General features: G+C 39.1%; 1 protein-coding gene across 1 annotated transcript in view; it reads right to left on the bottom strand.

Annotated features, from left to right (window-relative positions):
• Positions 1-4,918: 4,918 nt before the first annotated feature.
• Positions 4,919-16,121, bottom strand: part of grm2a (glutamate receptor, metabotropic 2a) — a 35,147-nt gene continuing 23,944 nt past the window's right edge. The window contains exons 3-6 of the mRNA XM_030729121.1: positions 11,418-12,255; positions 8,837-9,900; positions 5,602-5,779; positions 4,919-5,004 (exon numbers count right to left, since the gene is read on the bottom strand). Of these exons, the coding sequence (XP_030584981.1) occupies positions 4,931-5,004; positions 5,602-5,779; positions 8,837-9,900; positions 11,418-12,255 (2,154 nt within the window). The 3' untranslated portion in view covers positions 4,919-4,930. The remainder of the gene's footprint in view (positions 5,005-5,601; positions 5,780-8,836; positions 9,901-11,417; positions 12,256-16,121) is intronic.

The following is a 16,121-nucleotide window of genomic DNA, read 5'->3' as shown; positions in this document are numbered from 1 at the left end:
TATTCTCCTTCAGGTTTTACATAAATGTTAATTACATTTAGTTATGAGTGGATACGCAATTTTAAAAGAACTTGCTCTCTACAATATCATATTCACAGCTCCGAAAGAAAAAAAGAAAAAGAAAAACTCTACCCTCGCAAAAATTGAAAAATTACCCTTTTTTTTTTTTAAATTAAGGAGATTTAAAACTGGGCACAAATCTCCCTATAACTGATGATCTTTAAAATTATTCCAGTTATTTTTACTTTATGTTATCTTAAAGCCCAGAACACTGATCACATATGTGCAAAATGCTCAGATAAGGACAGATATGCAGATGTAGACTTTACCCTTTGTTTGTAACAGTGTTTAACCATTTAAAAGTCACATTCTTTTTTGTTTCTGACAATTCTTAGTAATAAAACAAGTTAAGCTTAATAAAAAGGAGTACTTTTAAACTCTGCACCCAGCCCAACGGACAAATTACACAGCTGTCATATTAAACACAATGAGTGCTTGCAGACTGATTGGATCTTTTGTGTGAAATTGTTTGGCGAAGGAGACACACCCACCTAGGTTCATACATTCCATCGCCTCCTTGAACATGTCATTGCTGAAAATGAGCTGGATGAGGTTCTGTGTAGCTTCATCAAGGGTGCAAGGTAGGACGTTCTTTGTAACCTGGACTGGCTTGCCATCAACACAGTCCACCTGCAATGTCCAAGAGTACACTCAGGGCTAAAGCTGATACAGAGTATCAAAGGTCTTAAATATTAGAAACGCAGTTGAAGAGTTTGGGGGTTTTTTTCCCAGAGACTTTACTTCCCACACTACAGTGAAGTCTGTAATTAATACTGGTAAGTATTAGTTTTAAGGATTTGAGGTTTCATAGCCACACTCAATGCTCCTTATTCTAATGACACCGATATTTTTTTCCCAAAAATCGAAAAATTACCGATTTTGTTTTTTTGGGTTTTTTTCTGTTTTTGTTTTTTTAATTAAGGAGATTTAGAACTGGGCACAAATCTTCCTGTAACTGATGAGAAAAAATAATTTAATAATCTTTCAAAATTATTCCAGTTATTTTTACTTTATGTTATCTTATATAGAGTGCTGTGAAAAATATCTGCCCCCTTCCTGATTTTTTTTTTTTTGCATATTTGTCATTTAAATGTTTCAGATCAAACAAATAATACTAATATTAATATTAGACAAAGATAAACCAAGTAAATACAGAATGCAGTTTTTAAATGATTTCATTATTTAAGGGGAAACTGCTGTCCAAACCTACGTACCTGCCCTGTGTGAAAAAAGAATTGGCCCCTAAACCTGATAACTGGTTGTGCCACCATTAGCAGCAAGAACTGCAATCAGATATTTGTGATAACTGGCAAAGACTCTTTCACATCACTGTGGAGAAAAATGCAGAGTTGTTATAATTCAGCCACACTGGAGGGTTTTCCAGCATGCCAGCTGCCTGTTTAAGGTCATACCAAAGCATCTCATTCAGATTTAAGTCCAGACTTTGACTAAGCCAAAACCTGGCCAGATATTCTCGTTCAGGTTTTTCTGGTAGAGAAATCGTCCAGGTCCTGAAGCAGCAAAGCAGCCAGAGGCCATTACACTACCACCACCATGTCTGCCTGTTGCTATAATATTCTTTTTATGAAATGCTGTGTTAGTTTTATGTAAGATGTAACAGGATTCAAACCTTCCAAAAGTTCAACTTTTGTCTCATCAGTCCACAGAATATTTTCCCAAAAATCTCAGTGATCATCAAGATGTTTTTTTTTTTTGGCAAATGTGAGACCAGCCTTTGTGTTCTTTTTGGTCAGCAGTGGTTGTGCTGAGTCTCTTTCTTATTATTGAATCATGAACTCTGACCTTAACTGAGAGAAAGTGAGGCCTGCAGTTCTTTGGATGTTGTTCTGGGTTCTTTTGTGACCTCCTGGATGAGTCATCGATGAGCTCTTGGAGTAAGTTGGGTAGTCCGGCGACTCCTGGGAAGGTTCACCACCACTCTTTCCTGAGTTTTCCATTTGTGGATCATGGCTCTCACTGTGGTTCGCTGGAGTCCTGAAGCCTGAGAAATGGCTTTGTAACCCTTTCCAGACTGATAAATGTCAGTGACTTTGTTTCTCAGCTGTTCTTGAGTTTCTTTAAATCATGCCATGATGTGTTGCTTTTTGAGATCTTTTAGAATACTTTACTTTGTCAGACAGGTTCTATTTAAGTGATTTCTTGATTCAACAGGTCTGGGAGTAATCAGGCATGGGTGTGGCTAGTGATATTGAACTTGGCTTTCCAAACTGTGGTTAATCACAGTTTATTCATGGAGCAAATCCTTTTTTTTAAGGCAATGTACACATTATATGCTAGAAATATGCAATAAATAAACACAAGAAAGGTCACAAAGAAAAAAAATGGTGTACAGCATACACTCACCAGCCATCTTGTTAGGTACTCCTGTTCAACTGCTCATTAATGTAAATATCTACTCAGCCAATTACATGGCAGAAACTCTGTGAATTTAGGTATGTAGACTTGGTCAAGATGACCTGCTGAAGTTCAGACTGAACATCAGAATGGGCAAGAAAGGCGATTTAAATGACATAAAGGTGGCGTGGTTGTTGGTGGCAGATGGGCCGGTCAGGTCTGAGTGAAAATGCCTTGTTGATGCCAGAGGTCAGACTGCTTTGAGTTGAAAGGAGAGGAAAAACAGTAACTCAAATAACCACTCCTTACAACAAAGCAGATGAGCATCTCTGAGTGCATAGCATGCCAAACCTTGAAGCAGATAGTTTACAGCAGCTAAAGACCACACCGGATGCCACTCTTGTCAGAGAATAGGAAACTGAGGCTACAATTCACACTGGCTCATCAAAATTGGACAACAGAAAATTAGAAAAACATTGTCTGGTCTAATGAGTCTCAGTTTCTTCTGTGATGTTCAGTATGGAGGTTCAGAATTTGGTGTAAACAACATGAAAGCATGGATCCATCCTCTCTTGTAGCAGCATTTCAAGCTGATGGTGGTGGTGTGATGGTTTCAGGGATATTTTTCTTGGCACGCTTTGGACCTCTTAGTATCAACTTAGCATCATTTAAATGCCACGGCCTACCATGTCTATCCCTTTATGACCGCAGTGTAAGTCACAAAGCTCAAACCATCTCAAACTGCTCACCAAATCTCAATCCAACAGGGCACCTTCGGGATGTGGTGGAACAGGATATCCTCATCATGGATGTGCGGCTGACAAATCTGCAGCAACTATATGATGCTATCATGCAACTTGCTGAATCTATGCCACAAAGAATTCAGGCAGCACTGAAGAAAACAGAGGGTCCAATGCAGTAGTTGCAAGCTGTACCTAATAAAATGGTTGGTGAGGGTATGTACAGCTGGGTAGCATGTGTTTTTTGTGTTTGTCCAAGGTTTAGTCAGACATATTGGATAAGCAATTAAGCAATTTCGCTGTAACTTAACTTCATAAACACTGTTTAAAAGCCACCCAACATGATAAACTAAAATTAATGAGCCACAGTGGTGGTTTCCTCAGGGTGGGACTATCAGTTCAAGAGTTTACCAGGACTGCTGCAATCAACTGTATTACACAATTGAGTGATATTGAAAATTAATCACCACCACAAAATTGTTTGTCTCTTTATAATAAGTTTGATATGCTGTGACTCTTTTTTTCACAGTAAGGTGCAAAGCAGAACATGCCGAGCCTGTTCCATATAAAAGCAGTAATTTGATGATGTCCACTGAGCAGATCTAATAAAGTAAGACGGCGCTGCAATTATTCATGTACTTTCATCATATGGAAATGCTCTGTACAGTATATGAAAAAACCCCAAAGCTGCCTTCGTGTTGGTCAAATTACTGCAAGATTAAAAAATGTGGACACAAGATGGCAGTGTTAAATTGCTAATACTGTTTGAGTTTATTTTCCAAAGCATCAGGGCCAGGACAGCTTTGGTGGATTTTATCCCATGTCAACAGATGATATTTGTGCAGGTAATTCTCATTTTAGTGGCTGTTTGGTCTAGGCAGATGGTGTAGATTTAAGCTGTTAAAATTTGGACAGCAGAGATTTCAGATCCCAGCTGATGGAAATTTCATACACACTCCATCATTTTAAAGAGTCATAAAACTTGGCTTTTGTATTCATTGCTGGGTTTCTTCTTTTGTCCGAGCGTGAAGATAAAGAGGGCACCAAGTCCCAAAGCGTTCTCGCTGGTCACATCAGTGTTTTGTAAAGTCCCGTGAATAAATTACTGGAGTTAAAGGGTGACTGAGAGGCGAAGTGCAAAAATACTGTATGTGTGTAATCCGTTTTGCATTTAGATGACTCCTGCAGTTGACATGGGTGAAAATAGCACATTATAACATAATGCAACAGCATACTTTACAGATTTGGCTACTAAAAATGCTATGTTTATTCCATTTTTTAGATCATTGTCAAGGGAAGCAAATCAACATCTCAAAGTATTATTGCATATATGACCCTCTACAATATGCATCTCAAAATGATGCGCAAAGAATCAGACTCTGAATCGTTTCAGTTTTGATTAAAAAAAACACCTTTTATTTACATAAATTACAAGAAAGCACAAACTGGTTCACCAGAATCTACATTAAAAACGTCTTGTATATATTACATTTAACAGATTTACTATAATTTACTCCATTGTTGCAAGTAAAATCCTCAAAAACAAGGGCTATATGCGACTTTATTGGCATCTCATTTAAAATATGCTACGAGTCAAAGAACAAAATAAAATAATCGGGACATTGTACTCACAGCACTTTGAGGACAACAAAGTCAGGACGATCATCCGTGTGACCTCTTTGATATCTGAGACACCTGATTCAGGACTAGTGATTATATAACTTTGTTTACAATGCTTGGCAAAAAAAAAAAAAAAAAAAAACCTCAGCTGATCTTCACAAAGAGGATGTTGTGGAGTCCACCACCTCGCGTCCATTACACACTGTTGGAACAACATTGGAGGCTGATGCTGCAAAACATAGAAAATCAGGATATTTAGTATAGCATAAGCAATGCAGTTACAGTCCGTGATGTATGCCAAAATCACTGTACTATGAACAACTCAGAGGGGCACCCAGGGGGGGTGCATGCTCCCAGATGAGTTGGAGGCATGATGATTGACTAATGAATAAAGTGAAATTTAATCAAATGTTGTGTTTTGTATTTAAGTGTGTATATTTAAGCATTGTATTTTAAAATTAATTATCCTAAAAACACAGTGGTCCCCCAGTTACACATTCTGTTCTGTTTTTATTTCTTTTTTCAAAACTTATAGAAATATTCCAGAAAAACACTTTGTTTATTTATTCATTTTCTCATTTATTTTTAGCTATGCCAGATCTGCACTATCAAAGTTTTTCCTGCATGGAGGCATTTTAGGGTTTTTGGATTTTTTTTAGCCAGACGGGAAAAAGAAAAAGTTAAACATGTATAACACCCAGTGTCAGAAGTATGTCAGAGAAGTATGACAGTGATGTAACAATACTTTCATAGCAATAGCAATTGTATTATCTTTTTTTTAATGTTTGCCTCAGTTACAAGAGTTTTGCTATGTATTGGATGGTACCTTGAGAAAAACTGGAGCCGGGGCCAGTGTTTACACTGAAGCGGGTGGTGGCCACCCTGAGGGTACTGACATTCTTCTGCGGCTGGAACAGGATGATGTGGATCTTGGGAGCAAAGAGGCAACCCAGTACCACCGACCCACTGAGACTGACTGAGATGCACATGGTAGTGGTTTGTACCTGGAAGAATAAACAAAATCATTTCACTCCTTAGTTGTTAACTCTATATATGGAGGACCATTTTTGCAGCTCAAGAATATTCATTCTGAGTAGAAAAAAAGCCCTGAGGTGAGAAAAGAAATGATAAGCACATCACTTTCATAATTTAGAACCAAAGCCAGGTGCAACAGAGGAAGGGGGATGTTATCAGCTGGGACTGCTAACTAGAGGTGTTAAGCGATTTGTTTATTTGCTTGTCAATCAACTGCCTAACCCTCACTCTCTTTCAGCTCACCCTGCCCACATCCTGCTATGTGCCTTCAGTCTGCTTCTTGATTTCCAGCACTTTTACAGCCTCCTTTTTTTTGTTTTTCTCAGTAAAAAGATATAACACAGCAACATGGCAGGTGCATTTCTTTTTTGCAAGACGCAGCAGGTGTCTGTCATCACCCTGAATGCTAATGTCGGTATTAAAATAATGTGGGCTCTGAGTGTGGTGCTGTGCAGAGAATGATATAACTTCAGGCAGGGATATAACTGATGCAGAGTCACTTTGCCTGGTTTGTATTTAAGGAACATTTAATTACTGTGTCCATTTCTTACTATCAATTTGATATTATTCATGACCTGATTATACATTTTATGACTAATCAAGAAAAATATCTACAGGAAATTATTGATATACGGCTACATCTCACATCTTTGAAACATAGTGGTTAATGACTACAGGTGGTGTATACCATGTAATGTGAAACAACTATATCACCAAACTGACCTCCATATTTCTAAGGTCCCCATGTACAATGAATTCAACATTAAGATTCTCCTCACACCATCTTTGAAATACAGTGCACACCGACAGACTCAGGTCCTGTGTTGTAATCTAAATTCACAAAGCCTCCCATTCCCACCTTTTACTATATATCTGAATTGTATTTTTGAAAACACGGAGTAACTGTAACGCACTGATGCATAGCGGCTGTTTGAAAATAATAATGTAAGCAATCCCAACGTTGGACAAAGCCTAAATACTTTTGGCCTTGAATAACACCGTGGACAATACTGCATAGAAATAACCTGTTAAGTGGTTTTTAATAATTCACAAGTTGTTGCAGAGAAAGAGCGGAGGACAAGGAATCTGCTTTTCCCCTTATATTTCCCCAGATGTGTTATATTCTGGAATGAGGAGAGCAGGACGTAGAGCACGGCTGCTACGCTCTCTCTTCCTTCTTGTTTTTGCTGTGTTGACCTTTGACGGCACAGTTTTTGTTGCACAAATACAGCATTGCTGCTTGATATAAATGTCTGCTGTGTTCAGCTCACTTAATTCCTACAGAGACCCTCTGAGATGAGAGATGAAATTCCTGTTTTTATTGCACTTTGCACTGTGCGTTTATTGAAAAGCTTTACATGAGTCTAACTAGCCTGGCATGGGTGCTGAATTTGCTAAAGTCACAGGTAATTTAAAGATGGAGACCAGTTTGTGATTCCTTCAGTATTTAGATGTTGAGAGATCTTGTTTTTTTTAACTACTTCAGTTAAAAGTTTGGCCAGTGAACATTTACTTGCAGTACATTAGGTATTCAAGGAATTTGTGGTCCACCTCTTGTTGAGTTTGACTGTGGTACTATGTGGACTGATAATGATGTTAGCTGAAGGAGCTTAATTGAAGACAAATCAGACATAATTTAGGAAAGGTCTGTTTCAACACTCTTCACAAGCAGTACTTACTCTAAGTACTTTCTCCAGCCTTCAGCGATTTCATAGAAGCACTTTGAGTTTTAACAGTAGCAGCTATTTTTAATTAGTTTGCATTTGCTGCTGAGATGACCAGCACTGGCATAAGAGTGGAGCCCTCTTCCCCCCAGGGGGGGTGAGGAGCATCTTCAATATTTCATATGATAATCAAATGTGTTATTCATGGCTCAGTAGATTGTATTTAGCTTTGTTTAACATTTTATGACTGCCTACAACAGATCTGTATTTGTTATTCAGCTGGAGGTTTGCATCAGGCTGTGACAACAATTTGAGAAGTGGTGTAAAGCAAGGAGAACGCTGGTAATGTGTCCCTGCCTGTGAAAAACTAGAGACACCGTGCCAACTCAGTTGCTTCAGTAATTATTCATCGGTCAAAGGGGAGATTTGGGTCTATCTGATGAGCCCGTTCAGGCTGCGAATTGTGTTGCCTACGGGGCCTGGAGGAAGGGTTCCTCTGAGCCTCACTACAGTCCCAAGACGGAGAGCACAGCTGGGACTCAGCAGCCCAGTCTTTCACACTCCATTCCACACAGCTACGCACAGGGACATGCAGGGACTTTCAGTTCCCTTTCAGCCCTCATGGTTGAGCCTGTCTTCGCCATGTTTCTGAAGAGGCAGCTGCGTCAGGAGGTTCCTCTGTCTTTCTCCCTTCTGCCTCTGTATTGTTGCACGTTGTTCAGATCCCAGTGGGATGAACCCACACAACTCAGGCCACCTTTTCTCTGAAATTCTATCAGTTCAGTGTATGATGCTATTCATGCAGATGTCTGGCTGCCTGCCTGCCTGCCTGCCAGTTGTTTCATTTATCATAAGTGCTGTATAAAATGGCAGTGAAAACAATGTAACCAAAACCACAGCAGAGTTTCACTGGGGGACATCTACCTTTGAAGTTCTGTTAAAGTTCTGCACAAGGTCCATAGTCTCAGAAAATGGGTTACTCCTCTCACTTCCCACGTTATTATTTAAACATTAGAGGTAAAATAAGGTAGTGAGAGTGTGTAGATAATTATAAAAAATTAAAGCAACAGTAATAAAGAATACATATTCTTAAGAGCCACAGGCAATGCAGACAGAGCTGACAACTGGATCATTATTAACTGACAACAGTTTGCGATTTCATGAGTAAAAAAAAATCAAATTAGAGCCCAGAAGAAATCATTATCTACAAGGATATATTCTGGACTATAGGAATCTAAAGTCATCTGAATAAATAATATATTGCAAATGATTACCATTGCGCGTGTGTGATTTAGAGAAGTAAAAGTTCAATGATAGTAAGAAGCATGTGCATGTACACAGGTATAACCTCACTTAACTCACCCTGTAGTCACTGGCAGTAACATAGAAAATGGGCTGGAAAGCCAGCCAGATGATGCAGGTGGTGTACATGGTAAACCCGATGAACTTGGCCTCATTGAAGTTTTCAGGGCATTTGCGGGTCTTGAAGGCATAGACTGTGCAGAGGATAATGAGGATGCAGTTGTAAGTGAGAGACATGAGCATGCTGGAGTCCTTGCTGTTACACTTCAGGGTGACCACATCTCTCCTCTCTGGGTTCACTTCCTTTCTCACCCCTGGGGCCTCCACCAGCAGCCAGACCACCACCACTACCAGCTGGCAAGAGATCAGAGCACCACAGATGGCAACCTGGGAAGCTGGGCTGATAAATCGAGGCCTCTGGGCTCCATCCTTCACTCCACTGAAGATCCGAGCAATGCGATTGGTCTTGGTTAAGAGGGCTGAGTAACAGACGGCAAAGGAGGTGCCTAAGCCTAGCCGGCGCAGTGTACACACAGCTGTGGAAGGTTTGGCGATGTATATGAATGTCATGCAATAACACATCAGCACTCCAAGCAGAAGAATGTAGGAGAGTTCGCGTCCACTAGCTTTCACCACAGGTGTCTCATTGTGCTTAAGAAAGAGGCCAATAACAAAGAGTGTACACATGATCCCTAGACATGCGATGGTGACAGGGCCAATGGCCCAGGCATCTTCCCAGCGGATGTACTCCTCAGGCAGATCATAACAGCCTGTCAGATTGGCCAGGGGCCACTGTCCAAAGCTGCAGTCAGCACAGGTAAACTCATCGTGCAAGTACTGGTAGGGCTGACAGGGGATGCAGATCCAGCAGCACACATCTCCCGGCTGCATACTCTTTATCTCGTTCTTCCTGCAGGGGTCACTACACTGGGAGGTGGGCACAGCATCAGCAGACCAGGGAATCAGGGTGTTGTTCAGGATCAGGCTTTGAGCCCAGTAGCCAACTTTACGGTAGACATAGCGTTCCCCATCTTTGTGGTAGTGAAAAATGTTGTAACGACCAAGGCTGTCTCCAAAAGCATCAAAGCGGACTATATTGTCTCTGTCTGGGGGACGAAAGGGGGCTGAAAGGAATAGGAGAGGACAATATTATGTAATAAATAACAGATGTAAGGGACTCATCAAAAAACATTTGAGACGGTAGAGAAGGTATGAAAAGTAAGGTATAATAAATATCCAAATGTGTTAACTTTGTAACAGTTGGACTGTTTCGGAGCAACAGGACTGTGGAGTGTGCACTCATATGTTACAGGCCATGTAACTCATTCTGTTTATTCTGAAAGGACAACCTTATCTTTTAAAATTTGCCTCACAGTATAGACTCATTCGTGACTGTGACAGGACACAGGTGCAAACTGGCAATTTGCATGATGGAAGTCACAGTCTGAGTCTGTTTACCTTGATGGAAAGTCCCTGGATTTAACAAAGGAATGAAAATTCCAGACACATGGAACATTATATGAAATAATGTTCAATTTCTGGATAAAATTAGAGCTGAAATGAGCTAGCATCTAAAAAAAAATTGAAAGGTTACCTGGTTCTGAAAATACTAAGTGTGCTAAGGGCTGATGTTAGTGATGATTTTCATTAGTGGTTAATCTACCTGCTATTTTCTCATTTATTCAATTGTTTTTGTTTTTTATGAAATGTGGAAAGGCAGTGATGATGTCTATTGTTTATTACGTCTGAGATCATATTTTAATTACATTACTCATTTAATTTTTGAGTATTTCTTAAAATTACATTAGTACAATAAAATCTAGTAACTGCTTCAATTTGATTACTGTGATTGTGCATTGCATTAAACAGAGATTTCTTACATATGCTATAGAGTTACACTTCCTTTTTTCTATATTTTCATTTACACCCTACATGTCTATCTGTAATGATTTTAAAATATGTACAGAACTTAGTGGTCCACCTGTTTTTGTATGTTTTCTCCTCAGAGTGTTGCGGTGCCTCTTGGGATAGACTAATTTAAGGCCTTTAATCTAGTTTTAATTCTCTGGATAGTAAAAATCCTTTGGGTATTTTTTTTATTATTATTTTTAGAAATTGTGAAATGCAGAAGAGCACAGCTGGATATGAGCGCAGCGGTCCACATTTATCTCATATCAATGAAAATGATGGTGTTTCCATGAATCAAAGCTAATTTACAAATGTAAGAGCATTGGAGAGGCAATCATTTATGATGTGTGTGCACTGATGCTATGACAGTCGTTGGCATGTGTTTTGCGTTGCAGTGATATTTTCCTAGGCTGTGTCTGCTGTCTTTAAACTGAAGATCCCATTGCTCTTTTCACACTTATGCATGACAAAAGCAGCCTCCAAGCATGAGTGTGGAAATTGGTTCATCTTTGCTAATTGAATCATTATGGAATTGTTGTCTGGGTGCAGTGAATAAACATGCAGTTACTCTTGCACTAATTCAGTATTTTATAGAAATCTATTGTAAATTGATTTAACTCAATCTGACAGCATCAAGTACATGCAGTGGCAACTGGTATTATATTTGGGTTTGTATAGAAAAATGTGTTTCTTTAAAGCTTAAGTGATATTAGTTCACTAAGATTTTACTCACCATCAAACTTGACCTTGAGAATGTAGTCTCTGTAAAATTTTCGTCCATTGCCAGGTTTAAGAGCCTCACACACCTTGGTGGAGTTTGGGCACAAAGCCTGCCTCATGTTGTGTAAGGCAGTAGCCATTGCATAGACAGCATTCACTACAAACATGATCTTAGATTCTGGTTGAAATGGAACTTCCCGGAGTGAGTGTTTCCCACAGCCCAGATCATGGAGGCTGCACTGGAACTGGTTTTCCCAAAACTCTCTGAACCAGGGATTCCTGGTATTGTTGTATGGATGCAGGGAAGTGAAGTAATCATTAAACTTGGGAATTTGATAGGAGGAAAGTTCAATGGTGAACGCCCCATCTGCCACAGCTTCACTTCCCCTCACCACACTCTCCTGGGCTCCCCAGCCGTCGCTTGCCACCCAGGTGAAGGTCACATTCATGCGGTTGGCTGCTACCAGCAGCTCACGGGCATCTTCGCTGCGTGTGAACAGAATGACCACCTTGGCGGTGGACTTCTGCTGCAGAGAGCGGATCACATTTTCATAACTCCAGCGGCTCATGGAGCGGCTCACCTTGGCTGAAGTGGCAATGCAGATCTGGCGGGCACGAGCTTCCTGCTGGAAGGCATCAATGCCAGTCTCACCATAGTCACCTTCCGACGCCACCGTCGATACGTATGTCCAGTTGAAGTAACGGAGGATCTCTGCCATGGCCTTGGCCTGGTAGAAGTCGGGTGGCACAGTGCGGGCAAAGTAGTCATAGCGGGACTTGTCGCTTAGCTTGGCACTGGTAGAAGCATAGCTGATCTGAGGGATCTGGAAAAGACGCAGCAGGTTGGCTACCTGAAGGAAGGGAAAGACAACAAATTAGCCTTAATGCAGTATCAATAATATGAACATACAGTAGCAAGAATAAATTATAATTATAAACACTTTTCTGTATAAATGTAACCTAAACATTTATACATTTATACAAGTTCTAAAAGTAGATAAGGATATGTTGAAATAAACAAATGAAATAAAAATATTTATTCATTGAGGAATAGATGATTCAATATTATAAATCTATGAGTGTGAAAAGTATGTGAAGCTCTGGGATTGGCCGCTAATTTGATGGTGAAATCTGAATCTACTTCTATTTAGAGAACAGGGATTTATGACAGCTGGATTTTCACAACACATCAGGATGGGAAATGCTTACATGGCCTAAAGAGTTTAGACTCCACCAATTCACAGTTAGACAGATTGTGTACAAATAATAAATACAATTAAATCTTATAATAACCTGGGAGGTCACAGGGGGAACCCAGGGTAACTCCTACGCAACTACAAGCATCTTTCACTGACTAATGTTCAAATTCATGAGACAACCATCAGGAGAAGACTGAACAACAATAGTCTTTAATCCAGGGCTGCTAAAGTCAAGCCAGGAAGCTGTTTGACCAATGATTTATGGAAGAATGAGACTGAAATAGAAGTTTCTGATTTAAATGAGAAGCATTATGTTTGGAGAAAGGAAAACCCTGAATGAATTCTGAATTATATTAGCAAATTCCAAAGGTAAATGTTAGGACATCTGTCTGTGAATTGAGTTTTATATGTCAAGCAACAACACAACAACCCCAAGCATGAGTTGTTCTGTCAAATGATGGTCAAAGAAAAATAAGGGTAATTTTTTAAAAAACAAATCTAATCTAAGAGAGCTGTTGTGTGGCAAACAGTTCATGTAAAAAAAAAATCAAAAACAAAAAAACCCACCAACATCCCAGGTTTGAAGCTTTTTTTATTATTCTTTTATTATCAGCTTGAAACAATTAACTTGTTAAAGCTACACAGAAAACATACACAGCTCTTGTTATAATTGCACATTATTAAATATATTAATGAAATTAACTACACTACATGTTTTCCCCCTGCAGATGCAATTAGTCTCCCCTCATCCAGTCTCTTATTTATTAACTGGACCCCTGCTAGGCTCTTCAGAACTTAACACTCCTGTTGAATCAGTGGTGAGATCCTGTATTTAACAATTGCAGGGACTGCCTGTCTACCTCATTATTTCTGATCTGTGATGCTTTAAACAAAACTAAACCGAAAATATGCAGTGCACAAATGGCTGAGTGGCTACAGGTGTTACACAAAATAAACAGAACAAAAGAGAACACCATCCATCTAGCCATCCATTTTCTTCCACTTATCAAGTTTTGCTTTGCTGTTGAGAGAAGAGAGAAGCACAACGAGACAGGAGTAGAGTGAGACTGAGGGTAGGGATGAGACTGAAATGACGTCAAAGTATCAAAGAATCTCAAAACTTTGTGTTTTCTGTGTAATAGGCTTTGTCAGTGTTGTGACACTGCATGCTGTGTGTGCAGAAGCTGCTACTGACTAACTTTTGCTTCAGGCACTTCAGTGGAAGCCTAAGGGGAGCCAGTCTGATCAGTCAAAAGAATGCCAACCTAATTATGGCTGACTTTAATGCCGACTCTCACACCAGCACACTCAAGGCGCTACATCTCGAATGCCAATGAGTCATCCTTGAAAAAGTCAGAAAGGAAATTCACATTCCAGTCCATCCAGTGTGAGTTCATTTATCATTCTTATATATATCGACTGCATGTAGCTGTAGTGAAAGCAGCCGGTTTACATTACAAATAGTGTATAACAGTGGAGCTGCAATTCTATAAGTATGGCTGAAGGATATGGGGGAATTTATTGCCATTTTAATTGCAGTATTACATCTATTTGAAAATAAAGGGACTAGATTGTTCCAGACAAATTCAAATGCATTAATTTATCTAAATCATAATTAAAAGGAAACCTAGATAAAGTAAAAGCAAAGATGGCCAGAATCAGGCAATTTATAGTATTCCTATAGGCAGGCAATATGCAAATTGCAGGTTATTGGTCACAAAGATGCAAAATTACTTGATTTGGATGGAAAACAGTCAGCAGTAAGGAAAAAAACAGGTCAAGCCGAGCACAACAGGCAGATACTTCTTAGATTAGATTTTGTCTTTTAAGAAACTCAAAGCAGTGCACTGAAATAGCTCCATAAATCTGTTGTGATTTGCTTCGATTTAAATCATCAGATCTTTCTTCTGCTGGATCATAGTGAGATGAATAATAAATGAGCCAATAACTGTGGTTCCCAGACTGCTAATTTTATTGAAATTAATGACAGAACGTTTCATCCAAAAATGATGAGCCCAATCAAGTGCCACTGGTCTTTTTTTTTTTTTTTTTTTTTTTACCACCACTCAAACAGACACAATATTAAAGAGTTTGACTAGTGGACAAATTAGAGCTTTTATTTTGAGTATTCTGTGGTGTTGCTAATGAAAGCACCATTAAAATCGAGGTTGTTGAATCACTTTTTCAGGTCAGCTGGAGAAACTCTGGTTATGCAGACAGGCTAATACGTAATCACATTTTAACATAAAATCATCTCTCTGTTTAAACCACCTTGACATCCATTCGCAACATGTGGTAAAACAGCTGGCAGCAGTCTGCTTGCTTCCTTTAGGAAGAAATCAGAATATAACTGAAAGTGGCAAGTGACACAGAAACACAGATTGATCTTTTTTAAATTGCAAAACCAGTTCCCCCTATGATTGCTTCTAATCAAACCAATCCATAATTCTGTGGTGAGAAATTAAGTAAATGTATGCATTTTTTCTCCTAATTTACAGTTCACAGGAGGATGTCAGCATGTGATCCCTGACTACTCTTCAAATGCAAAAAATGCTACTCATGGATTGTTGACACATGAATTTTTGTTTTTAAACATTTTTAGTAATGTTCCAAAAAAAACAACAAAGCTATCCAGGTTTGTGGCAGGTCCTTAAAAAGTTCTATAATGTCCTTAATACATATTTACTATTAAAAGACTTTAAAACGCATTACAACCCCAATTCCAAAAAAGTCAGGACACTGTATAAAATGTAAATAAAAGCAGAGTGCAATGATCTGCAAATCTTATGACCCCATGTTTTAGTCACAATACAATATAGAAAACTTCAAATGCTTGAATTTCACACTGTCTGAAGTTGTTTAGGCTCCTTGTGGGAGAAAATGGTAGCACATCATTTCAATTTAGTTGCCACTTAAAACCAAGAGAATTTGTGAGCTCTTTCAATCAAATGAATGCATCAAATATATCGAGAGAGAAGTGATACAGCTTCAGGCCCTTTGGAAGTTTCCTTTGTCTACAAGCTTTTTTTTTATTTACAAGCATTTTTCTTGTCTGCAGGCATTAATCTTTGCTTGTTTTCATTTGACTGGAACCAACCAAAAGCAGCTCAGTGTGGCATTTTTAATGTACTTTATATAATTCAGTTCATTACAAATTACAAATTTGGAATGTTAGCTGTGTTGTGCAGTCTGCTTCCACCATGGACCCCAAGTGCTTTCGCAGGTAAAGTAATGGCAGTTTTTGAAAGTTATAATACATATTAAATCTTTAGGCTTTTTAAAATAATGGAAACCAGCTCAGAAAACCAGCAGTTAAATCTAAGTCTGGACTGAATATAAAAGATGAACACAACCATTGTGATGTCACCTATTAGTTTGTTAAGTGACAGCTTGAAAGCCCTGACTTGAGTACCTTGGTCATCACCATCTTGATTTTTGCAATCCAGGCATCACAAGTGTGACAGCCCACCCTCCACGCTTCCTGCTTCTCCGTGTTTACTTTCAGCAGCAGTCTCAGT

This window comes from Archocentrus centrarchus, chromosome 5, assembly GCF_007364275.1.
Source record: "Archocentrus centrarchus isolate MPI-CPG fArcCen1 chromosome 5, fArcCen1, whole genome shotgun sequence".
Taxonomy (NCBI): Eukaryota; Metazoa; Chordata; class Actinopteri; order Cichliformes; family Cichlidae; genus Archocentrus; species Archocentrus centrarchus.
The sequence above is the reverse complement of the archived record's forward strand: the minus strand, read 5'-3'. Positions and strand labels throughout refer to the sequence as shown.